The sequence below is a fragment of the Lepus europaeus genome, chromosome 4, assembly GCF_033115175.1.
Source record: "Lepus europaeus isolate LE1 chromosome 4, mLepTim1.pri, whole genome shotgun sequence".
Taxonomy (NCBI): Eukaryota; Metazoa; Chordata; class Mammalia; order Lagomorpha; family Leporidae; genus Lepus; species Lepus europaeus.
Genome location: NC_084830.1, coordinates 46,352,241 through 46,378,079, shown reverse-complemented (window position 1 = coordinate 46,378,079; position 25,839 = coordinate 46,352,241). Strand labels below are relative to the sequence as shown.

Genomic DNA, 25,839 nt, shown 5'->3' with positions numbered 1-25,839 from the left:
TGAAATGTTTTAACTTACTAAAGACTATCTGCAAACAAAGCACAAATGCCATTCCAAATTAGAAAACACAATCACCACACCATTTCCATTAAAGCCAGGAACAAGTTATTAAATAACTGGTATGGACGTTAGAAAGGATGTTAGTACATTTGTTGCAGAGGATATAATTGTATATGTGGAAATCCATGAGGCCCTAGCAAAAACTGCACTCACAAAATTCATTACATAATTTGGTAAGACAGTGGTATACAAAGTAAAGATTAAAAGACAATTTTTCTCTAACAGTAAGTTCCTAAATGAAAGTGGGAGAAATTCTATTTATAATAGCAACACAGTCTATATAAATAAGGAGAAAATATTTAATAAAACATTCACAATATCTATGGGAAAGCTGTAAAGTCTTGTGAATAGATGTGTGTAAAGTATCTGAACAGATTTGAATATAACATTTCTGATTTGAGAAGACCTATTATAAAAAAAGTTAATTGTTCCCAAACCAATACACAAATTTAGTTCAATTCCAAATAGTATCCTAAAATGGTTTACTTTTAATTGTCTAAAATATTTTCAGAATTTATATGTATGGAAAAAATGCCCCAAAATATCCAAGAAAGGCGTGGAAAAAAACCAAACCAAGTAGAGTGTGGTTGGAGAGAGCAGGGAGGTTGACTTTGGAAAACACAGGGGACTCGGCGGTCTTGACAATCAAATATATCACGCTGTGACATGGGAACAAGCAAATAAATCAGCGGATAGCACAGGACACTGGAAATGGTTGCAGGATGTAGAATATATAAGGGTCTTCAAAAAGATGACAGAAAATGCATACATATATAAAGAATTATGTATGAATTTCTAAAATTTTCTGTGTCAGACTCACCTTCGAATTTCATTTTTTTCCATTCAACTTTTTGAAGTCCCCTTGTATGTAAAATGGATTAATAGCAGAGTAATATTAATAGCAATAGTATGAGAACTGTTCCAAGACAAATACTATAAGCATGTAGAAGAAATCTGGGGAAAGGAAATGAACTGACAATTCACAGAAGACCCACTCCAAATAAAACAGACACACAAACTGGTGCTCTCAGGCCGAGTGGTGAGGGAACCACACATAACTGAGCAATGAGCTGTCCCTTCAAGCTTCCACATGGGCTAGGAAGAAAGCTAACACCTGCTGCTGGCAGGGGTGTGGAGAAAGGAAATGGATGTGGCCAGTGTCACTGGTAGGAGTGTGAGCACTTTGACTGTAAAACTGTCTAGCAGCATCTCATCATATGAAAAGTATTCGCGCCGTCCAACCCAATAGTCCCAGTCTTGAGAATCTAGCCACAGAAAGGAAATCGCTAGTGATTAAGGAAATGCACAAAAGATATTCCCTGTGATCGAAGTGGTCGAAGAAACCCAACTGGAAACAGAAGGGGTGCTCATTGGAAGGAAATGCTTGGGTCAAGAATGAAGTACCAACAGCAGGGGTGAGAGGCAGACATTAGGAACGTGAATGCAAGTTTTGTCAGCTAATGTGGATGGATTTCTACAAGATAAAGTATGATTTAAATTTTGTTTGTTTGTTTTTGTGTTATTTGAAAGGCAGAGAGAGAGAGGAGAGAGATCTTCCATCTGCTGGCTAATTCTTGAAACGCTTTCAACAGCTGGAACTGAACCAAGAACTCTAGCTTGGTCTCCCACGTGGGTGGCAGGGACCATCATCTGCTGGCTCCCAGGGTACACATTAGCAAGAAGCTGGATTGGAAGCAAAGGAAATGGAACTTTAACTGGCATCCTGATATGGGATAGAGGCATTCCAAATGACTTAAACCACTGCACCAAACGCCCATTCCAGAAAGGTATTTCATGGGATCCCTTTTTGTGAAATAAATAAAAGCAAACAAGCAAAACAATGTCATGTGTGTGTCATGTATGTTTGTGTCTCCATATTAGGGTCATGGGAGTAGAGGGGAAAAAGCTGATTCATGCTGGGCTGTTTGCATCCCGGGGTGGGGGTGGGGTGTGGAGGGAAGACCTGCTTTTAGGACACAACACTGGAATGAAGTCCACAGAGACCTTGCTCCAGTTCGTTGTCATTTGCTTTACTAATAACTGCAAGAAAAAGAGCAGAGAGCAGATATATATATATATATATATATATATATATATATATATATATATATATATATATTTGACAGGCAGAGTTAGACAGTGAGAGAGAGAGAGACAGAGAGAAAGGTCTTCCTTCCATTGGCTCACCCCCCAAATGGCCGCTACGGCCAGCACTGTGCCGGTCCAAAGCCAGGAGCCAGGTGCTTCCTCCTGGTCTCCCATGCGGGTGCAGGGCCCAAGGACTTGGCCCATCCTCCACTGCCTTCCCCAGGCCAAAGCTGAGAGCTGGACTGGAAGAGGAGCAACAGGGACAGAATCCGGCGCCCCAACTGGGACTAGAACCCGGGGTGCCCGCACTGCAGGCAGAGGATTAGCCTAGAGAGCCACGGCGCCAGCCCAGATATTTTGAGTTGTGACAATCTCCATGAAAGACTGCCTTCCTCCTTCCCAGAAGCACCTCTATTTCTACCTTAACTCAAAAGGGTGATTTTTTTAAATAAACAATTCTTTTTTTCTTCTATTTCACAATTTGCAATTTTAGGATTTTATACTCTTCCTCTGGGTTTTTCTCCTTTAGACTTAAACTTGTTATGGTGCTTTAAAAAAACAACAAAGCATGACTTCCTTAAGAATAGCATTGCTATTGTGTCTGGCACTGTAGCTCAGTTGGCTAATCCTCCACCTGCGGCACCGGCACCCCGGGGTTCTAGTCCCAGTTGGGGTGCCAGGTACTAGTCCTGGTTGCTCCTCTTCCAGTCCAGCTCCCTGCTGTGACCCAGGAAAGCAGTGGAGGATGGCCCAAGTGCTTGGGCCCCTGCACCCGCATGAGAGACGGGGAGGAAGCACCCAGCTCCTGGCTTAGGATCAGCACAGTGCCGGCCGTGGCGGCCATTAGGGGAGTGAACCAACAGAAGGAAAACCTTTCTTTCTGTCTCTCTCTCACTGTCTATAACTCTCTCTGTCTCTCTCTCTCACTGTCTAACTCTGCCTGTCAAAAAAAAAATTTTTTTTTTTGAGAGCAAATTTTACAACGATGCAAATCCTCCTAGGTGGTAGTGAATAGATGAGAATTGTCACAAAGATTTATCCAATCTACAGGGATCAGGGAAGGCTTCCTGGAGGAGGTGTGTGTGACACACACAGCAGACAGTCAGATATTCTCTAGTGAAGGCCATTCGTAAGCTGACTGTTACAGGGCATATAGAAATTAGGCAGGCACAGAGAGTAGAGAGATCAGATAGGTTATTCTAGACAGAGAAAAATGCAAGTATATTGGCATCTGTAACAACTGGCATTTATTGAGGGAAAATACCAATAACCACAACCGGTGTTTATAAGAGTTGGCATTTACAAAAAGCTCAGTATGTGAAAAAGTAACTTACTAAATACTTTCCACGCATTACTAACTCATAGAGTCTACACATTAACTCTGATATGTCCGATCTACAGATGAAGAAAGGGAGGCTTCTGTTTAGCAACCCCCTTAGGTGGCAAGGCCTTTTAGAGTGCAGTGAGAGGTAAAACTAAGATTCAAAGCCCAGACTGTCTGTGGACAAAGCCTGAAGTTTTAACCATTGCAAGGTACAACCGTCCTTAACAGCAGGTGCACAAGCCTGTGTTATGTCTCCTTAACATATTGGGTTACTTCACAGCTCACCCAGGGGTGACCATGCTACCTGTTTCTCATTCCACTAGCTGAGAGAATTAAATAATGATTTCACACCTGGACATGCAATTTGCCTTCTAGATGTTTTAGAAATGTGTTCAAGAAGCAATCCCTGGCATTAACCTGTAGATGCTCTCAGTATTAATACATTTTTCACAGTTTAATTGCCCTATGCATTTGATAGTAGGTATTATTAATTCAGCAAAAGGGGACAAAGAGCTCATTCTACACAGATTTACAAGACATATTGCAGGAGAAAAAGTGACAGAGATGGGTCAACAGTGTCCTAGGGTCTTGGTGAGTGTATTCTTGAGGGAGGGAGTCTCATTGCAGGAGGAGGTGTGCCTATTGGTGTCTAATTGGTGGGCCTGTAAGTGTATCACAGCAGGCGGAGGAGCCACCATGCCTGGGAGTAGGATTTTTCTTCCTTCAGGTGGGGACGGAATCTCCTGTCCTGATAGGTACTGTTTTGAGGCCATGGCCATGCTGGCAGTCACAGCAGCATGAGCAGTTGCGAAAGTACCTTCTTCCCTGTGGAGTCATTACATGCTGGTATGCCCCAAACTCCTTGGACAAAGGCCACCAATGCATTAGGAGCCTGGGGAATTGGTATACCAGATGGTCCTCCTCTGCCTGCTGCCCCACCATCCCGGGGCCTCTGGCAACTCCAGCAAGTGGTACCTGAGCAATGCCAGTATTTTCAGGTGGCAGCCCCTCCCCAGTCATGGATATCAAGTTCTCCCCATGTGTCCACACCAAACCCCAAATCTGCCTTACTACATTTGTATTCAGAGAAGTACCTCTGTATTCTATTCTGCTTTTAGAGTCTTTAAAATGGAAAACATTTCTCCCAAGGTAATTCAATAACTAACACATCTTTTTCTTTAAAACTCGTGTCTTTTTCTGAAAGTCTACATAATTTTCATAGTAGTTCATCTTTCCTGACTGCTCCTCACCTGTCCCTGCCTCATAAAGCAGGAGCAGGAATTCCAGTCTAGTTGGAGGAAGGAGGTTTTCGTCTCTGCCTTTGTCTGGAGTCACTTATGTACCAGAAACAGAAGTCCTCAAACTAGCTGAAAGAAAAATGAGAAACTGGCCCTTGGGACACCAAAGTATCTTGTAGATCCCGAAGGGAGAAAGTTGATCTAGGTCTCCAAAGAGGCTAGAAAAAGAATTGGAAAGAAAAAATCAGAAACCCATATTATTCTGGAACCACGTGTTCTCTATCTCTTTCTATTCACCTGCTTTCTTCTTTCCACTGCAGATCAACCTTTTCCGTTCGGCACACAAGGTCACGTACCAGTTTTCAATGACTCGCTGGTCAATGTGCCATTAAGTTAGACTCAGTTCCATGGTTCAAAAGTCATCTGAAGGGTGAATCTGATTGGCTACTGGCCTGCTAAGAAGTTGCTTCCCTCCACTTCTGGCCCTGACCTATACTACTGAGAACAGGGAGGAGGGTGATGGGTGTCATTTAGCATGTAGTACACCCAGGAATCCCTTCCAGGGTCCTGCACGGATCTCTGAGAACAGGGAATGGGGTTAAGGCTGGCTGCTACTAGGGTGTACAGGAAGTAGTAACAAGAAAAATGGCACCACTCAATGGATTATGAAGACAATGTGGCATATGTACACAATGGAATACAATTCCATTAAAAATGAAAATGGAGGCAATCCTGTCATTTGTGAGGACATGGATGAACCTGGAGGAAATTATGTTAAGTGAAATAAGTCCCGTAATTTCACTTATATGTGGAATCTAAAAAGTTGAACTCATGGAAACAAAGAAGCAGAGAGTTAGATGGGGGTAATAAGATACTGAGGGTGAGGAGGCAGTTGAAGATACCAAATTTTGTTAGACAAGAATAAGTTCCAAAGATGTATTGTGCATCATGGTGACTATAAGTGATAATAATACTTACATACTGTATCCTTGAAATTTGCTAATATATTTTCAGCGTTCTTATCACCAAAAAAATAATGAGTTTCTGATGTAACACACACATTAATTAGGTTGAGTTAGCCATCCTCCAATATATGCATATTTCAAAATAACATGCTGTGCACCATAAATATATACATGCATTTGTCAATTTTTAGAAAAGCACCATCTTACATCTTAGCTTTCCTTGTCCAACTGGATATTCACAAATGCAACCCAAATAACTTGACGATATGTCTATGGCATCTCCCTAAATTTATATATCCATATATGACTCTTAGTTTTCTGCCCAGAACAATGTCTTCTACAAACAATGTTTTTCTTTAGAATATCATATCTGATTTTAGGATAAAATTTGTCATGTATATTAGTCACAGACTTATGACTTTAGAACAACTCTTAATTTAAAAATGTATTAACTAGCGATGCCAGAGTTGTGGCACAGTGGATCAAGCTGCCACCTGCGATGCTGGTGTCCCATATTAAAGCACTGTTCCACTTCCAATCCAGCTATCTGCTAATACACCTGGCGCAGCACACATGGGCAGTTGCAGCCATCTGGAGAGTATACCAGCAGATTAATGCTCGCCGCTCTCTCTCTCTCTCTCTCTCTCTCTCTCTCTCTCTTTCTCTCTCTCTCGTCTCACACTCTGTCACCCCTTCAAACAAATTAAAAAAAAAAAAAAAACTTTTACAAAATGTATTAACGCTAACACATTTCAAGAAAAATCACATACCTACCCAGTCAGTGAGTATCAGCCATGTGGCAGGTGACCCATACCTGTTTGTTGACTGGAAGAATGTCAAGTTTTGCCAGTCTTTTGGATGCCATACCATGCTATTAGGAAAACTGATGTAAATGCTTTGTCATGTCTTATTACGGGATCATTGATGTGTTCTATAGCTCTTTGACTTTCCTGTGCCCTGCTGTCCAAAATGTGGCAATTTTGTTCAACAGTAGCACCACATCAATTTACAAAACTCAAATCAGCCAATTTCCCTGGCAAAAGGTTGCTAGAGGTGAATGAAGTGGAAAGTTTGAGGCTAAAATTAGATACTTTCTGGATTGCCTGTAGATTTTCGTCATGGCCTCGGCTCACTCGCCTTGATTAGCAGTGGGTAATTAATAGCTGGCTGGCTGGCTGTCCTCTTACCCTCAGGTCCTATTACCTTTCAAGTGAATGTAGTCAAGGCACATCCCACCTAATTGATTTCCAGCCTGGACCCTGGTAACATTCCAGGCAGTAGCCAGTGGAAGAACAACCAAGAACAACAGAGTGGCATCTGTTTCCTTTAGTGGTTTCCCTATTCTGATTGCTCACCTTGGGAGATTGCACCTGTTAGTCCATGGTTGTAATGGATATCATTAGATCCCATCAAGACAGAGTCCAGCGTGTCAGCTTCGGTTGAAAACTGTCTTCAGTGGCTTTCACTTCAACTTTTCATTTGTCTGTTTTTGACTCTATTTTTTTTTTTGCATTTCCCCAATGTAGCCTCCATATTCTGCTCATTTATATATTTTCTCATTTATATATATATATATATATATATATATATATATATATCTGAGATTCTTGAGGTAGGGTGTTCATTCTTTTAGAAATCTTTGGAGATAACAGGGAAGTTGTTTTACTCGCTGTGCTCCTCAAAGCACAGCCATCACACTGGAGGACCCAAAAATGTATTTGAAAAGACGCTTTGGTTCAGTCACAGGTTATACTTAGTGTATTAGACACGGTCCACAAAGTCCTACCAAAATTGAGTTTCCCTCAGTTTTTGAATAAGTCAAATTAGCAAACCACAAGCAAGACTTAATTGATTACAAATTTAGCCACACCACTAAGACCAGTGGACACCTACTATCCACTGCTCCCCTCCCCTTTCAGCACAGGCAATTGATTTGTAGCCAACCCGTGAGGAAGTGCTCTTCATCCTCTGACAGCACCTTTGTTGCCTCTCCTGTCAACGCACTGGAACACAAGACCTTGAATATTTATTTGCTTTTATATATTTGATATTGTGTGACTCTCCAAATGGCACAAATTCTCTGATTACGTATATTCTCAATGCTGTATTATCATCCTTAAAGAAACAAGTCACTGAGAGTTTCATAAAGACCAAGAGCCTTGGGTACATCTTCAGGGGCGGGACAGATACATCCCTTCAACAGACACATCTGCTTATTCATTTTCATCTCTGCCTACTCAGGCTGAATCAGAGGATAGACACCAGGCCTCTTGTTAGGCGGTTGCCCCAATAAACAACAATAACCATGAGAGCCAGGGAGGGAGTGCATTACCCCACTTTCTTGGAATTCTGATTTATTTGATGGATTCTTAACTCTTGGGGACAAAAGGGATGTGGAGAAGGCTGGAGAGTGGACCAGGTCCCTTTTGGAAACAGAGCTCCCTTTAGGGCTGGAGATGATATTTCTTCCATGCTGCTAATTTTTGTTTTGAACCTCCTTTCAGAATTCTCCCATACCATGCAATTTTTCAATCCACAAAGAGTCTGTCTTAGGAACACGGCCATGGTTCATTCATTCAAAAACCAAGTGGGACCCACACTGGCACAGGTGCCAGCTCGATGGCTGTGGAATTGGAAGAAGCCAATGTCACAATTCCAGCCTCCTGCTCTTTTCACCTTCCTTCTCTCCCTTTGCCCACTTTCCTATTTCTCCACATTACCTTTATGGTTGCTAATGACTTAGATGCGCCCATGGGCCCTTGTATTTGATAGTTGGCAGACAAAACTGCAAAGCTGGATATCTCCAACTTTGCACTGTAATTCTCTAACTTTCCTTCTTTGACACTTCTTACAATGATGTCACTAAGACATTTTAATTCTCACTTAGGGTAGGCCCGTGTGTTGTTCTAGCACTGAGTTCAGAAACTGCAATGGCACTATACCTGTATTTAGATCTGTGTATATTACAGGCTCACAATACTTCGGCAGCGCACACTGGACTTTAGAACAAGCATTTGTTCAAAAATATATTATTGTGTGAGAACAAATTGGTGAAAAAAGACAGAGGGCTTAGCCTCTTGGAGTGAGCATTGAAGGGGTAGAATGTCTTCAGAATTCACTTACTCCGTGAGTGAGAGAAAAAAAAAAAAGATGGTAGAAATTGGAAAGAAATATGCATTTGCCATGTCCTTCAGTGAACATAGACACTGACTAAAAGAAAAAAGAACTTCATGACAAAATATTTCAGATCTGTTTCTTCCATTCAGGAAATACACGTTCATTATTTTCTTCAAACTAGAAATTACTTTATCCCTCTCTTCTTTGAAATTCTCTGAAATCTATTATTATTCCGAGTCTATACCATTTCTCATCAAATTGCCCTATTTGTAGCTTCCAAACGTTAATACCTCCGTGCGGAAATGGAGCCTATAAAATGCTTTAGGGGCGTACAACTGTATGAGGCAGACTGGATTTAAGCTCTTAATGAAACGAGGAGTTTTGAAAACTGTTGCATTTGGGCTTATAGGAGCCCTCCTCCCCTTCCCTTGTGCGGGGGGGTGAGGGAGCGATTCAGCGGGTGGGAAATCCTCTCCAGAAGCGGTTGCTACATTTATTGTCTTCTCTTATACAATGCAGTCTTGGCGAACTGGTGCGGTATCAACACATCACCGCGAGGAAACTTTTTCCCCCCTGACCCTCCAAAGCTGTCTCTCCCAAAAAGCGCACAAAAGCGAAATATTCGTCCGCTGGCCGTTTCTTTTCCGATCTGTCTTCAGCCAAGTGAAAGTGAAGAAACAGAAAAAGAAAACAAGAAAGGGTAGAAAAGAGCTTGGAGGAGGACAGCGGGGAAAGGAGGCAGAGAAGGTTCAAGGCGGAGCGAGGAAACGAAGGAGCACTGGTGTAGGGGCGCGCGGACCCGGAGCAGACCCAGCGCGGGGGCCCCTGGCGCCCACTGGCGCTCCGAGCTGCCAATCGGGGTGTAATCCTGTAGGAATTTCTCCCGGGTTTATCTGGGAGTCACACTGCCGCCTCCTCTCCCCCAGTCACCCGGAGGAGCCCGGAGAAGCAGGCTCGGGAGGGAGGGAGGGAGGGGGGAGTGGGAGGGAAGGAGGAGGAGGTGGAGGAGGAGGGCTCGGGGAGGGAGGCGGCGGCGCGGGAGGAGGAGGAGGAGGAGGGGCGCAGCGGCGGAGGCTCTAGCCCGGCTCGGACGCGCTCCTCTCCAGATACTCCGGGAGCTGCAGCCGCGCGAGTCGCGCGCCCCCTCCGCTCTGCCTCCCACCCCAAACTTCAGCCGCAGCTGCATTTGGAGCCGTCGCATTTCATCCTTAGATCCAGACACTGCACCGCCCCACCAGGAAGGAGTCAGCGGGGGAGTCCAAACCACAAGCCGAGCCCGGAGAGCTCCAGAGAGCAGCCTCCCCGGAGCACCAACTCCGCGTCGGGAACCAACAAGTGAGAGGGCGCCGCGCTCCCGGGGCGCAGCGCGGGCGGCGGGAGCAGGCGCAGGAGGAAGAAGCGAGCGCCCCCGAGCCCCCCGAGTGCCCCCGAGCGCGAACCCCGGAGCTCGAGGAGCCGCGGTCGCTGCGGTGCTTCGCTCCGGATCCCTCTGCGCGGGCTGCGCGGAGCCCTGGGCAGCAGGCTTTTTTCGCCTTGGTTGAAAGCAGAGGCTGGGAGCAGCCGTTCCCCGGGGAATATGCGGCGCGCGTGGATCCTGCTCACCTTGGGCTTGGTGGCCTGCGTGTCGGCAGAGTCGGTGAGTGGGCCAGGCGGGAGACACGCTCACCGTTTCGGGGGCTCGGGGCCGGGCGAGAAGTCTGCGGCGCCCGCGGGGAATGGGGAGCGCCACCTGGGGGGACCCTTCCCTCCCCGCCCCCCAGTCCTGATGCCGCTCTCGGTCCCTGGGGAGCTGCTGGGGCGCATGAGCTCGCCCCGCCACCCCTTTCCGCGGGCAGCTTCCTTGCCCTTCCCGCAGAAGAGCACAGCTTGGGGGGAGTTGCCCTGCTGTCCCCAGTGATGGAGCCGTGAGAATTCGCAGTTTTTAACCTAACCGCGAGGGCCCCTGAAGTCACTCCCAACTTCTTCGGCTCGGGGCGTCTTGCTGCGTGCTCGGAGGGACGGAGAGGAAAGGGTGGCCCGGGACGGGAGCCCGGGCAGGGCACGCCAGGCATCGGATCCGCTCTGCGCGTCCCCCGAGACCCAGGGATGACCTGGAAACTTTGGAGTCCCTTCCTCCGCATACCATCCCCCCCCCCACGCCTGCGACGTGGAATGCAAGTTCCGGGGAGACGGGGATGCAAGTTCTGGGGAGATGGGGCCCAGATTTAAGAAACCTGCGAGTATCCAGAGAGGAAAGTTTGCAAAAGTTCTTTTGTTTGACGCTGCCTGTGGCACGGGCGAGGTAACCGACACCAGATGGAGGTGCAGTCCGCGGCCTCGCTGGAGGATGCGGGGGGTGCGTCCTCCAAAATGCCTAGGCGCCGGCCGCTGGAATCCCGGTTCGCAGCGCCCCGGCCCTCGTGCAGGGGCGGAGGGCAGCCCGCGAGGCCTAGGGGGCAGGAGGACATTTTAATCGGGTTGCACTGGCTCGCGGCCGCCAGGGCGAGGCGGGGTGCGTGTGACACTGCGCTCGGCCTCGGGGCGCCTGGCCTCGCGGGCTCAGGGGCTTCCCTCTCTCCGCACTCGCTCTCTGCGGCCCCGCCTTTGCGCTCTGGGCCGGGAGGCGTCTCCAGCCGGGCGGGGCCGCCTGCGGGGCACCCGGCTTCCCTCCCCCGCCCTGGCAGTGAGAACTTGATTTCTCCTCTGGGTCGCGTTTCAGGGGCTGGAGTTTGTTTCCTTACGAAGCCTAAGGAGCGCCCTCTAATGGGAGCTGCCTCCCGGGCCTCCCCTGTGCGCCGCTGCCGCTGCCTCTACCTGGGCTCCGGGAGCGTTGGAAGGCCAGGCGGCAGCCGGTGCACCCCTCATTCGGTCAGGCAGGAGGGCTGTCACTCCCTTTTTAGTGCCCCATGTCCTCTCTGCCACCTAATAGCTTGTCTATTTCTAATGAACTGTCTTTTCCAAGACAGATTACTGTGTGTCATTTTTAGTTTTGTGAGTTGTTTTTCCCTTCCTTATTTATCTATTCACTGACTTTTGAGCCAGGCAGTTTAGGATTGGGAAACCTTTGGCATCGAGCCACGGAAGGGCATTGGTAATCAGTGCGGGAACCCCTGTGTGTGTTGGCAGGTCCCGGTAAGGACTTGGAGTTGAAGAGCAAGTAGGATGGGAAACCATCGCAATAGGGAGTGCGGCGGCTGGGAGGTAGAACCCTCTGCTTCTCAGCACTTATGCTTGGCAAAGGATGGCTGAATCTCACGGGGTTAGTATTCTCCCAACCAGCTATGAACTTTGACTCATTGTACACAAAGGGGAGTGGATTCTCGTGTTTATTTCAGGAAAAAAAATATTGCTCGTCTTGTTGCAAAACAGGGCAAAGGGAGAATTTCATCTATTGCGCTTTTCAAAGGCTGCCTGCCTTCAAAGGGTTAGGAGGGGTTTGTGTGTTTCTCTGGACCTGTCCGGGGATTTGCTAGGAAGTATCACTGCCTTGGAATTGTAGAGAAAATGTGTTTCCCCCTGCTCCCCGCCCCTCTGGGATTTTTGCATGAATTTGACAGTGCTCCCTAAGTTTTCTGCCTGCACTGTACCTGTCTCCCCGTGACAGCTTTCCTTCGAATATGTTTCTCTGAGGTTCTCATGTTTCCTAATTTGAACTCAAATCGGATGGTTTCCAAGTCAGGTGTGTCATTGTGGAAGACACAGGTTTTCAGTATTTGAATAATGCCCCAAAAGGTGATTTTGATCTTTAAAGCACATTGACTTGGAGATCGGCAGGGAAGCAGTAAGTTGGTCTTTCAGTAGAGGCTATTTCAAGGCCCAGCATGGCCATTAGTCCATTTAAATTACTTTTCAGTGTCTGTGCATTTCGTGGATAATTGCATAAATGTACATGAAGTTGCAAGACTTGGTTCTTAAACATTTAGCTGTTATAGAATATTCTTTCCGATGCTTTGCATTGTAATTTGAAAACAGCAACGGTTTCCGGGGATTTAGAGGTGGACATCATCTGATCCTAAAGCTGCTCTTTAGAAGAAAGGAGAAATGTCTGCAGTTTGTGAATTCTTGAATATTATACTTAGCTCGGGGGCACAAAGGCCCTCAGGGACTCAGGCTCAGGGCTGTGAGAAGGAACGTGTGGCCCTTCCGTTATGCATGTGGAGACAGCAGGAAAGCCTGTTCACAGTGATCCATTCATGCTCTCTGCTGGCAGGTCCGGACTCTGCGGGAACACTGGGCAGAGGCAAAGACAGACTGAGTGTGGCAGTAGCGATATGCTGCTGGTTTTCGATCTTTTTCTTTTTTTTTTAAACATGACTGTTTATCTTTAGAAATAATATATTGCAGACTGCTATAAACACTTAATTTGATCTGGAAATATGTTTAAGAAAAGGAAGCATTTTGAACCAGTGGAATTCTATAAACATGCTTAGATGTGTGTAAATTAAAAGAAACTGTCAAGTCATTTGGAACCATGCGTTACCTCTCAGTGTGTTATAAAAGGCAGGCTCCGGAAAGTTTACATGAGAGGGGAACATCAGATGGAAGTCATATAACCTTTTGCAGATATTTGAAAAAATATATTTTGGCTGTGGTGGTCATGAAACAAATTATTTTTGTTAGGGAATTGTGTAGAGACAAGGGCTCTTTCTCTGTCAGCTGGATATGAGCAGGAGGGAGATGTCATTTACGAAGGGAAGATCTTAGTAGATCGGGCTGGCAGGGAAGATGTGTGTCCAGGAAGGAATTTGAGCATGCCCATTACCTCCTGCTCCTGGGATTCGGTTTGTCTAGTTTTAATGGTACCCACCATTCAGAAGGCAGCCTCCAGGGCTCATGTCATGTGATGACTCAAAGGGCACCTTGGAGAATCATTACTTTGAAAAGGCTTTCCAAAGGTCAGCTCATTTTTCCCTGGTGGAACTTGTTCACAGGGTTCCAAAAGCCCTCAGAGATATTGGCCGGCTGCAGGTGGCTTGGGGCCTCTTTGCGTTGGCAAGGCTCCTGACCCAGCCGTGCAGAGCCGGACTAGCTCTGTCATTAAGATTTATAGGGAGTCCGGTCAAGCCACTGTGCTATTGAAACATCTGCTTGTCATGATCCAGTGGGTCCTATGAGGGATGCCATTCTGCTTGGGATTCTTACTAGATGGCCTTCTTCCATTGCCAACATAAGACCCAAAGATCTTACCCACCCGTGTCCGTCACTCATGCCACCATCAGCAGTACATTCCAGTGTCTCCAAATCACCAAATGCTTCCTCCAGAAGCCAACTTAGAATCTTAGAGATAAAAAAGAAGTTATGAAGAAGAGCTTTTGCTGAAAACATACTTCTCTTGAAAATCTTGACTTACTCCCCTCGTTGACTTCCTCATTGGTTTGCCTCCAAATCCACCTGCTCAGGATACAGCAGTCGGAAGACCGGACAGATCCCTCCTGCCTTCTTGGAACTTAGATTCTAGTGACCCAGAGAGCTGCTTCCTTCTGTTTTGTCTTTCCTGGGGACTTACAGCTTGTGTCTCTATGTCAGCAGCCTTGTAGTGGCCATTTTTGTCCCAGATCTTTATTGCCTATTTGGTTTGTCCCCTCCCACTTTGTTAATGGCCCAGAAGCTTCGGTGTGTGCTTGTTATCCATGTGTGGAGTCTGCCTGTGCCGAATTTCCAAGCTGTTCCCTGAGAGGGTTCCCTCCTGGTCATCCCCCTTGGTTTCTCTCTCTCCATCATGTCTCCTGGCCCTTACGGCCTGGTCACTGTCATCAACACTCCCTGGATGTAGCCAGCTCTTCAGTGTTTTCCCTTTTAAATTGTGTCCATTAATCTGAGCTCCCTGTGACTCTTCATGACTGATCCAACCTGTTTTTTTTTCCTCTTTAAATAGTCAGACAGATGGATGATCAGAATAATTGGAAGTATATATATGTTATATGTAGATTTCAGGGCCTCATCATAGAGCTACATAATCAGAAGCCTGAATGACAATGGAGGATGGGGGAACAATCTGTAATTTTATAAAGCATCTTAGATGATTGTACAAATCAGCCTCATTTGGAAGTCACTGTTCTAGAACACTCGTCACCCCTTAATTACATGCTATTCTGTATTGTTACTAAAGATCTGAGCAGCAACTGGGGTTAGAGCACATAGGCCAAGGCTTGGAAGGTGGAAAAGTTTGGGTTCAAATGCTGGTATTTTGCACTTAGTGTGTCAGAATTTGGACAAGATACTTAAAGCTCCAAGTTGCTTGAAAAAGTACACACACACACACTTGTGTGTGTGTGTGTGTGTGTGTGTGTATAAATTGGACCTGAGGATGCCTTTGCAGCCTGACTGTGGCAAGGATAAAATGAGAGAGCTGATGAATGGTGCTTGAGTACACCAGGTACTGTGTGTGTGTGTGTGTGTGTTTCCCTTTCCTCTCTTGGCCTCTATTTCCTTGACTATGAAAGATGTCCTTTAAGGCCTCTTTACCTCCCTGACATTCTAAGAGGTGAATTTTCTCACTGATCAAGGCTGGCACTGTCTGAGGGGAGGAACCATGGTTCCAGACCTGTGACCCCTGAGCATCGCTGAGAGCATGCAAGGAGCCGGGTTAACACCTGTTGATGCTGCAATCCTAAGTGCAGGTACTCATGGGCTTAGGCTTGCTGGGTCAGAGGGTACTCCCACTAGAAGTTCTGTTGGGGGCAGCCACTGGTGGCAGTGTGCTCTAGGATCCACTGAGTAGCCCTTCATGGAATTGGGAAAGTTTGCCAGTTTTGACTCTTCTCAAACTCAGCCTCATCAGCATTGCAGGGAATAAGACATTGATGGAAAGTTGCAGCACATCAGCAGGGCACACCTGGCTTCCTCCTGCTTCCTTGGGCTGGATTGAGATGCCAGGATGTTGGCTGGAGAGGGTTAGCTCTGTGTCCCAGCCTGCTGGACCGCTAGAATGGGGCTGGGGGGTTGACAGTGAATATTGGCATGCTGAGGACAGAGAAAAGGAGTATTTTTATTTTTTCAGGGTACAAATGCCTGAAAATAAGCCATTTCAGCTTCTAGTCCTCCTATTGAAAACCCTGATCGCATTTTGACAAGTCTGTTTCTAGGGCGGCATTAGCTTTAGCAACAAGGCTAGAGAGGGTGATGGCTTCTGAACAGGAAAGGACATTGTTGAAACAGAATCGTGAATGTTTTTCTCAAGTGTCCTAAAAAATTGGTAGGATGGGTGGAGGAGAGAAGCCTTGACATTTTTGGAGATTTTTCACTTGAATTTCACAGCAGCACAGTGCAGCCAGCTAGTATGTCTTTGGCGACAGCATGGCCAGTTTGTAATCTGGTACTCCAAGCTATAGAAAAATACAGATGAGATGTGTGTTTTCACATTCCTTTTCCTATCATTGAATCTGTTGCAGGAAAAAATGTTATAAAAATACAGTAAATGTGAAAAATGTGTAAAAATTAAGGCATTTTCATGTTTATTTTTTCCTTGTGATTATATATAGTCAACACAAATAGTATTAATATCGAAGGAGTATGTACAATTAGTAGAATTTAGTCTCATGGTAAGAATGACACTTGGAATAAGGTATCTAATCGTTAGACTTTTTTTAAGGTCTTCCTAAAAAAGAGTGCAACTTATTAAATACACAGAAAGTAGATGCATAACATTTTTAGTAAAGCAAGTCATTTTAAGTTGGACACTTTTAAGTTCATTAGACATTTTTAAGTTCTTCCCAAAAGGAGTGTAACTTATTAAATATACAGAAAGTAGAGACATAACATTTTCAGTCAAGCAGAAGTCAGGTTTGCTCACATGTAATGAACTACCTTACCTTCTGTAGGACCTCAGTTCTTCCATATATAAAACGATGGAGTAGAAAGTCTTGCCTTTCATATTTGTTTTTTCCTGTGCTTCAGGCTGTGATTGGGGGAGTGTGATGATTAACCAAATCCATAAGTAATTGTTAAGCCCCTGCCAAATATTTCTTTAAGATTTACTTGCATTTATTTTTGATTACAAACAAAAATTGTATATCTTTATCAGGTATAACCTATTGTCCTAAAATAAAAAAGTTCTGATTTTATTATGAAGCCAGAGATTCATTCCCACTACAGAATGGTAAGTTGTTTCTAGTAACTGATGCTAACTTCAGCTGGGTATTTGTCATGTACTAGGGTCAGATAGAGAGCTCTGATACTTGTGTTGCAGTCTAGTGTTTTCCCATATTTTTTCTGACACCAACCAGCTTAGCATCAAGGCCAGCTGATGTAGCAGAAAGACTTTGATTCTACATAGAAGACAACATGACTTACTGTTCTAATTGGAGGGCTCCTTAAAGCTTAAGTCCCATAAATCATCTCGGGCTCCTGCTGGATCTCCCTTTCTAGAATGGGGCCTTTTACCTGGTGCCTTCCTGTTGGTTCCTCTTGCGAGCACTTGAGTTGGTCTGAATATTATGGAGACGATGAGCAAGAAGACTCTTAAGTGAGTAGGTACTGTGTAGGGTGGCTCAGAACCTGGCCTGTGGAGTTAAGACCTGCCTGGATTTCAATGCACGTACTGTGTGACCCTGAACAAGTCTTTCACATCTCTCTGCACAATTTTCTCATCTGTAAGATGCAATATCCTAAAATTGATTCTGAGGATTATGTGAGAGAAAATAGGTAAAGCTTTGAGCACCGTGGTGTATCCATGCTCTGTGTCCCGTGTTGGTTGTAATTCCTGGTTTTCTGCCTCCCTCGAAAGTAGGTGCACAAACACAGTCCATGGTCTCATCCAGCCCAGGAAGTGGCTCAGGGTATGTGTGACAGAGCCGGCTTTTTCATAGCCGCCACTTTCTTCGCCGTCTTGGGGTGGGCTGGCACTGTTGAGATGCTGGGCATGTGTTTGTGTTCAGCTCTGCTCTAGAAGGGGATGGTGTGAGGAAGTATGCCGTGTGTTATGTCTGCCTGATGAAAGCTTCCTTGCGGGGCCTGGACGAAGCTGTAAGTGTTAGGGTGTGAAAAGCCCATCTTGTCTGGCAATTTTACCTCAACAAGTCTGTCCAAAGGAAGCAGTCACTGCTGGATAAACAGCGTTTACAAAGTGTTTATTGAAGCCTTACAACAGTTTAGAAAATGGAAATATGCTGAATGTAAAATAATAGAGCAGTGGTTAAAGAAAAGATTCTAATTCACACATTCAATATCAAACAGCCATTCAGATATATTTGAAGGACATATAAGTTTAAAAATTAAATATCATACAGCTATTCAAATATATTTGAAGGATTTTTTAACTGGGAAACATAATAGAGTAAAAGTGGGATATAGAACTATGCATTGCAAAACTTTGGTTATATGAAATATATATACATACATATATATAAAGATAATAGATAAACAAATCTCCACATGTGATAGAATTTTGTAGAACTAAATATACACATACATACCTGCACACGAGTCCCTAGTCAGAAGAAACTAGGTAAAGGGTCAGCGATCTCTTGGTTATTCCTTACAACTGCATGTGATCTACTATTATCTCCATAACAGTTTCAATTAAAAAAAGAGGCATCAGTCCAAGATGATTTTATAAGTTACTGAGATCCTTCAAGGAACAGATCATTGTTGTTCCAGAGCTTAGGAAATGATTGATAGAAAGCTGGGTTTTTTTAAAGATATATTTATTTATTTATTTGAAGGGCAAAGAGAAAGAGAGCACGAGTGAGCAGGAGAGAGATATCTTCTATCTACTGATTCACTCCCCAGATGGCTGCAGCAGCCAGAACTGGACCAAGCCAAAGCCTGGTGGCAGGAGCTCCAATCAGGTCTCCCGCATGAGTGGCAGAGACCCCAAGTGCTTGGGCCATTGTCTGCTGCCTTCCCAGGAGCGTTAACAGGGACTGGACTGGAAGTGGAAGAGCTGGGACTCCAAGTGCCACTGTGATGGTGGGTGTGGGTGTCTCAAGAGGCAACTCACCGTGCCGCATACCTGCCGCAAGGCTGTTCTTTTTTGAAGTTAGTTATTCCATGTCAAAATCAGACAAGAAGAGCACAAAAAGCAAATCATAGGTCATTTTCATTTATCATAGATACCAAAAATTTAAATAGAGTATTATGAAATTGAATAGAACAGCTTATAAATAGAGTAATGATGAAGCCAAGTAGGGTTCGCTTCAACCTCGAAAAGCAGTGCAGTTATTAACAGTTTAAAAGGGATAATATGATCATCTTAACAGATGCAGAAAAGCATCTGATAAAAGCCTATAAAATATTAATATAAAGGTCTTTAAATCTCGTTCAATAAAGTTTACTATATTAAGGCTAGTGCATCTGTGCTGAAGACTCAATTCTCTCGACATGTTGAGGAACGAAAAGGCGACTGTTTACTGAGTTGTTAGGCAACAGTCTCTGGTTGCATGGGTGACAGGTGTGTGACAGCCTAGTAAAGTCTGGGTCACAACATATATAGAGTTTAATTTATATGGCGTTGAAGTTCTAGTGTTGTCAAGATTGAGTTGTATGTTCCCCTGGCTTAACATAGTGCAGGGGATGGTTTGAAGGTTTTGGGATTAGTTAAATTAGGGTTCAATTTGTGGCGTTACCATTTAAAACCTCTGCAACCTTAGTAAAGTTTCTTATCATCCACAAGCAAGTTTCCTTATTGTGAAACTGGAGATTATAATATTTTGGTTATTTTGACAGCCTCAATAATGACTAAAAACCTCTGACATAAAACCTGATCCATAGTAAGTGTTTCACACATTTCTCTTTTCCAGCTTCAGGTTTTGTGATCCGGAATATGTTAAAAATGTTAATGTGTGTGTGCATACATTTCATATTTCTCAGTTGCATTCCAATTGATGACTTCAAAGGAAATAGCATTTCACAAATTTAAGACCAGTTGATTTATTTATTTATTTTTTTACCAGACAGGGTGATGCTGAAATATATCCTTCCCTCTACCTCCTAGGCTTCCTGAATTAGGCTTAGGTGAAGTGTGCAGTGGATTTTTTTGTACAACTTGGACATTTAGTGAAGGCTGGAAAATCTATGCTAGTACTTGGGATAATAATTGCAAAATGCTTGAAGAAAGTCCACATTGGAGCCTTAAATTTTAAACACTGATTAATCTTAAGTTTACTAATGAATTAAAATCTTAACATACGTCCCAATTCTAAACACATTTAGGTGAGAGTAATGTTTTTGATTGGATTTTGTTAGATTTGATTAAACTTTATAATTTTCCTGATTAGTTATTGAACCAACTTAGCAGTTGATTCACAGCATCGTACACTAGCAAGGGCAAAGCCCTTGGCTGGTCTTGCAAGCTAAACAGGCTACTTGTTGCCTACTTTCAAGCAACTATTACTCACCCTTTAATTATTTAGGGTGCTTGGAGAGGAGTTTGGCCCATATGTCACACATGAGTTATATGTGAAATATAACTCCTTTTTTTGTCTGAATTTACTTGGATATATCTGGCATTCTACACTGCTGAAAACTATAATCAAGAAATGTAGGAAGAGCCCTTGTTGGGGGGAGAAGCAACTGCTTTCTAGAAAAACAAAACCAAAATCTTGTTTTGAAGTGACTTGGTTTTCATATTTTTCTCTTTTCCCCCATCTGCTCTCCAAGGTGAAACTTCTAAATAATAAAATGTCCAAAAGTACAAAGAGCAAGAATTGTTTAAAATCTGAACAATCTGTGGGTGTTTGTATCGGGGAGAGGAAACCTCACATTTCATCTACTCTGATTCCCCACACACTGTGAGCCTTGGGATCCCAAAGGTTGAGAGCCGGAACTTAAGTTCTGTGTTCAGAGAAGATTAACCCTAGCCGAATGATGATACAGGTATAAAAGTCTAGGGCTGATTCTCACTGAGTTCTTACAGATTCTTTTTCAATCCTTCTAACAGTGGATTTTAAAGCTGGGATTGATTTTTAAAGGGAAACACTTCACATAACTAGTTAGCTGCAGATAGAACTTACACCTAAGCCATCTGATTTATTGTTTCTGACCATAAGATATTCCTTTTCTGGCTCCTGCTTCTCCTGTATTCCTCACATTATTGATTAGCACATAATATACTTACTTCTGGCATGTTTGTGATGAATAAATGAAGTTCTAAGTGGAACGTGCGTTTAGTGTATATGCTCAGCATCCATGTGGTTAATGTGTTTTGTGCAAAATGAATAATTTAAGGTGATGTTTAGATAGTTTCTCAATTTCCAGCAAAAACTGTGTGCCCACTAATTTCTTTATTTGAATCTTCTGGCTAATTATGGGAAGAGAGTCTAGTGCACCAGGATTTGGAGGACCCAGAGAGATGAGAGACTGGAATAAAGTTGATGTGTACATCTCAGGAAGATTGTGCAGACTTGTGGGCAGAAAAGGAGATAAAAGCTTCCTTGAGATAAGAATCAGGACTAGAAGCAAAATCTTCATGAATTAATACTGTGTTTTCTGGCAGCCAAAAGGCTGCTATTGTAGGTTGAGGGATAAAGAGCATTTCTTAGATTTTTATTCTTTTTTTTTTTTTTTAAGATTTATTTCTTTATTTTGAAAGTCAGAGTTATGAGGGGTGGTTGAAGGGGTGGTGGTGGGGGGATGTAGCGAGGGAGAGAATCTTCCATAGCTGGTTCATTCCCTAGATGGCTGCAAAGGCCAGTGCTGCACCAGGCAGAAGCCAGGAGCCAGGAGCTTCATCTGAGTCTCCCACGTGGGTGGCAGGGGCCCAAGCACTTGGGCCATCTGTTGCTGCTTTCCCCAGGCCAATAGCAGGGAGGTGGATTAAAAGTGGAAGAGCTTTTTTACCCAATTCCTTTTGCCACAATTGGGCCTAGATTCATCTTTTCTCCCAAGAATTTCCTCTTTTTTTTTTTTTTTCTTTATTTGAGATGTAGAGTTACAGACAGTGAGAGGGAGAGACAGAGAGAATGGTCTTCCTTCTGTTGGCTCACTCCCCAAATGGCTGCAACAGCCGGAGCTGTGCTGATCTGAAGCCTGGAGCCAGGAGCTTCTTCCAGTCTCCCACACAGGTGCAGGGGCCCAAGGACTTGAGCCATCTTAAGCTGCTTTCCCGGGTCACAGCAGAGAGCTGGATTGGAAGAGGGGCAGCCAGAACCAGAACCGGTGCCCGTATGGGATGCCAACGCTGCAGGCAGAGGATTAACCTATTACGCCACTGCACCAGCCCTAAGAATTTCCTCTTGAATTACCACTTTTATAAATTTTATCATAACAAATATCTTTGAGTCAAGTTTTTTCAGAAAATGATATTCTTAAGAAAAGGATTTTATTAAAAGGCAATCACATTGGGGCCAGCATTATATCACCAGCTGTATGCCAGTATTCTATATGAGTGCTGATTTAAGTCCTGGTGTTCCACTTCCATTCCAGCTCCCTGCTAATGTACCTGGGAAGGCAGTAGAAGATGCCTCAAGCATCTGGGCCCCTAAACCCATATGAGAAGCTCAGATGATATTCCAGGCTCCTGGCTTTGTCCTGGCCCAGTCGTGGCCCTTGTAGCCATCTCTGGAGTGAACCAGCATATGGAAGATTCTCTCTCTCTCTATCTCTCTCTCTCCCTCCCTCCCTCCCCCTCCCTCCTTCTCTCCCTCATTATCTCTATCTCCCACTCTCTCTCTGTACCTCTGCCTTTCAAATAAATAAATAAATATTTTTTCCCAGAAACTTTTTATTTAAGGTATACAAACTTCATGCATTTCATAAGTACAACTTTAGGAACATGGTGATTCTTCCCACTGTACCTACTCTCCCACCCACAATCGCACCTTGTTCCTCCTCCCTCTCCTATTCTCATTCTTATTTTTTACTAAAATCTATTTTCAATTAACTTTATACACATAAGATTAGCTTTTTACTAAGTAAAGAGTTCAATAAATAGTATGAAAAAAAAAAAAACTTGTTTCTCAACAGTCAAGACAAGGGCTATTCAAAGTTATCACATCTCAAAGTGTCAATTTCACTTCTATAGATTACCTTTTAGGTGTTGTGTTAGTTACTAAAGATGAGGGAGAAGATATGGTGTTTGTCCTTTTGGGACTGGCTTATTTCACTAAGTATGATGTTTTCCAGTTTCATCCATTTTGTTGCAAATGGCAGGATTTCATTTTTTTTTTCTCCTCTGTAGTATTCCATGGTGTACATATCCCATAATTTCTTTATCCAGTCTTCAGTTTACAGGAATTTGGGTTGATTCCATATCTTAGCTATTGTGAATTGAGCTGCAATAAACATGGGGGTACAGGTTACTCTTTCAGATGCTGATTTTATTTCCCTTGGGTAAATTCCCAGAATCATATGGTAGGTCTATATTCAGATTTCTGGGGTATCTCCAAACTGTCTTCCATAGTGGCTGTACCAGTTTACATTCCCACCAACAGTGGATTAGGATAGCTTTTTTCCTACAAGCTCGCCAGCATTTATTGTTTGTTGATTTTTGTATGAGAGCCATTCTAACTGGGGTGCGGTGAAATCTCATTGTGGTTTTGATTTCAGTTTCCCTGATGGCTAGTGATCCTGAGCATTTTTTCATGTGTCTTTTGGCTATTTGGATTTCCTTTTTTGAAAAATACCTGTTTAAGTCCTTTGCCCATTTAATAACTGAATAGTTTGTTTTCTTGTTGTTGAGTTTCTTGAGCTCTTTATGTATTCTGATTTTTAATCCTTTATCAGTTGCATAGTTTACCAATAATTTCTCTCATTCTGTTGGTTACCTCTTCTCTTTGCTTAGTGTTTCTTTTGCAGTACAGAAGCTTCTCAATTTGATGTCATCCCATTGGTCAGTTTTAGCTTTGATTGCTTGTACCTTTGGGATCTTTCCAAGAACTCTTTGCTTACGCCAATGTCTTGCAGGGTTTCCCTAATGTTCTCTAAAAATTTGATAGTATTGGATCATAGATTTAGGTCTTTAATCCATTTTGAGTGGATTTTTGTGTGAGGTGTAAGGTGGGGGTCTTGCTTCATACTTCTGCATGTGGAAATGCAGTTTTCCCAGTACTATTTGTTAAAGAAACTTTCCTTGCTCCAGGGGTTAGTTTTAGTTCCTTTATCAAAGATAAGTTGGTTGTAGATTCATGGATTGATTTCTGGAGTTTCTATTCTGTTCCACTATTCTAGCCATCTGTTTTTGTACCAGTACTAGGATGTTTTGATTATAACTGCCCTGTAGTATGTTTTGAAATCAGTATAATGATGCCCCTGGCTTTGTTTTTGTTGTATAACATTGCTTTAGCTATTCGAGGATCTCCTGTTTTTCCATATGAATTTCAGCATCATTTTTTTATATCTGAGAAGAATGTCCTTGGTATTTTGATTGGGATGACATTGAATCTGTAAATTGTTTTTGATAGTGTGGACATTTTGATGATATTGATTCACTGAATTCATGAACATGGAAGATTTTTTCCATTTTTTGTGTCTCCTGTTTCCAAGGTATTTGATTTTATTTTGGTAGCTATTGTGAATGGGATTAATCTTAGAAATTCTTTCTCAGCCATGACATTGTCTATGTATACAAAGGCTATTGATGTTTGTGTGTTGATTTTATATCCTGCCACTTTACCAAACTCTTATGAGTTCCAATGGTCTCTTAGTGGAGTCTTTTGAATCTCCTATATATAGAATCATGTCACCTGCAAATAGGGGTAGTTTGACTTCCTCCTTTCCAATTTGTAGCCTTTTGATTTATTTTTCCTGCCTAATGGCTCTGGCTAAAACTTCTAGGACTATATTGAATAGCAATGGTGAGAGTGGGCATCCTTGTATGGTACCAGAGCTCTGTGGGAATGTTTCCAGCTTTTCTCCATTCAATATGATGCTGACTATGGGTTTGTCTTAAATTGCCTTGATTGTGTTGAGGAATGTTCTTTCTATACCCAATTTGCTTAAAGTTTTCATCATGAAAGGGTGTTGTATTTCAAAAAGTGCTTTCTCTTCATCTCTTGAGGTAATCATGTGGTTTTTGTTCTTCAATTTGTTAATATGGTGTATCACATTGATTGATTAGCAAATATTGAACCCTCCCTGCATACCAGGGATCAATCCCACTTGGTCCAAGTGAATGATCTTTCTGATATGTTGTTGAATTCAATTGGTTAGTGTTTTGTTGAGGATTTTTGCATCTGTGTTCTTCAGCAAAATCGGTCTGTATTTCTCTTTCTCTGTCATGTGGTTGTTTTTTTTGTTTGTTTTTTTTCAGGTTTAGGAATTAATGTGATTGATGCTGGCTTCATAGAAGGAGTTTGAGAGTATTCCTTCCCTTTCAATTGTTTTGAATAGCTTGAGAAGAATTGGAGTTAGTTCTTTGAATGTGTGGTAGAATTCATCAGTGAAGCTGTCTGGTCCTGGGCTTTTCCTTTTTGGGAGGGTCCTTATTACTGATTCACTTTCCATCTTGGTATTTGGTCTGTTTAGATTTTCTGTGTCTTCATGGTTCAATTTAGGTAGGTTGTATGTGTCCAGGAATCTATTTCTGTTAGGTTTCCAAATGTGTTGGCATATACCTCTTTGTAGTAATTTCTGGTGATTCTTTTTATTTCTGTGGTATCTGTTGTTACCTTTCCCTTTTCATCTTTAATTTTATTGATTTCTATCTTTTCCTTCTTTGTTTTTGGTTAGTTGGGCCAATGATATGTTGATTTTGTTTATTTTTTAAAAAACTAGCTCTTCTTTTTGCTGATTGTTGGTTTTTTAAAATTTCAGTTTTGTTTATTTCTTCTCTAGTTTTGATTATTTCTTTTCTCCTACTAAGTTTGGATTTTGTTTGCTGTTGTTTTTATAGGTCATTGAGTTGCATTGATAGCTCATTTATTTGGTGCCTTTATAATTTCTTGGTGTAGGCACCAATTACTATAAACTTTCCTCTTAACATTGCTTTTGCTGTATCACATAAGTTGTATTGTCATTTTCATTCATTTCCAGAAATTTTTTGATTTCTCTTTTGATTTCTTCTGTGACCCACAGTTCATTCAGGAGCATGTTGTTCAGTTTCCATGTGTTTACATATGTTCCAGAGATTCTTGAGTTGTTGATTTCCAGCTTGATTCTGTTGTGGTCTGAAAAGATGCATGATATGATTTCG

The 25,839-nt window shown here is 43.1% G+C and overlaps 1 protein-coding gene across 2 annotated transcripts in view; it reads left to right on the top strand.

Moving 5' to 3' along the window:
- The first annotated feature begins 10,132 nt into the window (after window positions 1-10,132).
- SDC2 (syndecan 2) overlaps window positions 10,133-25,839 on the top strand; it is a 120,825-nt gene continuing 105,118 nt past the window's right edge. The window contains exon 1 of one of the 2 annotated variants that reach the window (XM_062188204.1): window positions 10,133-10,428. In XM_062188204.1, coding sequence (XP_062044188.1) covers window positions 10,369-10,428 — 60 coding nt within the window. In that variant the 5' untranslated portion in view covers window positions 10,133-10,368. Of the gene's footprint in view, window positions 10,429-11,997; window positions 12,031-25,839 lie in introns of those variants that run through there. The other variant, XM_062188203.1, reaches the window with a different exon arrangement.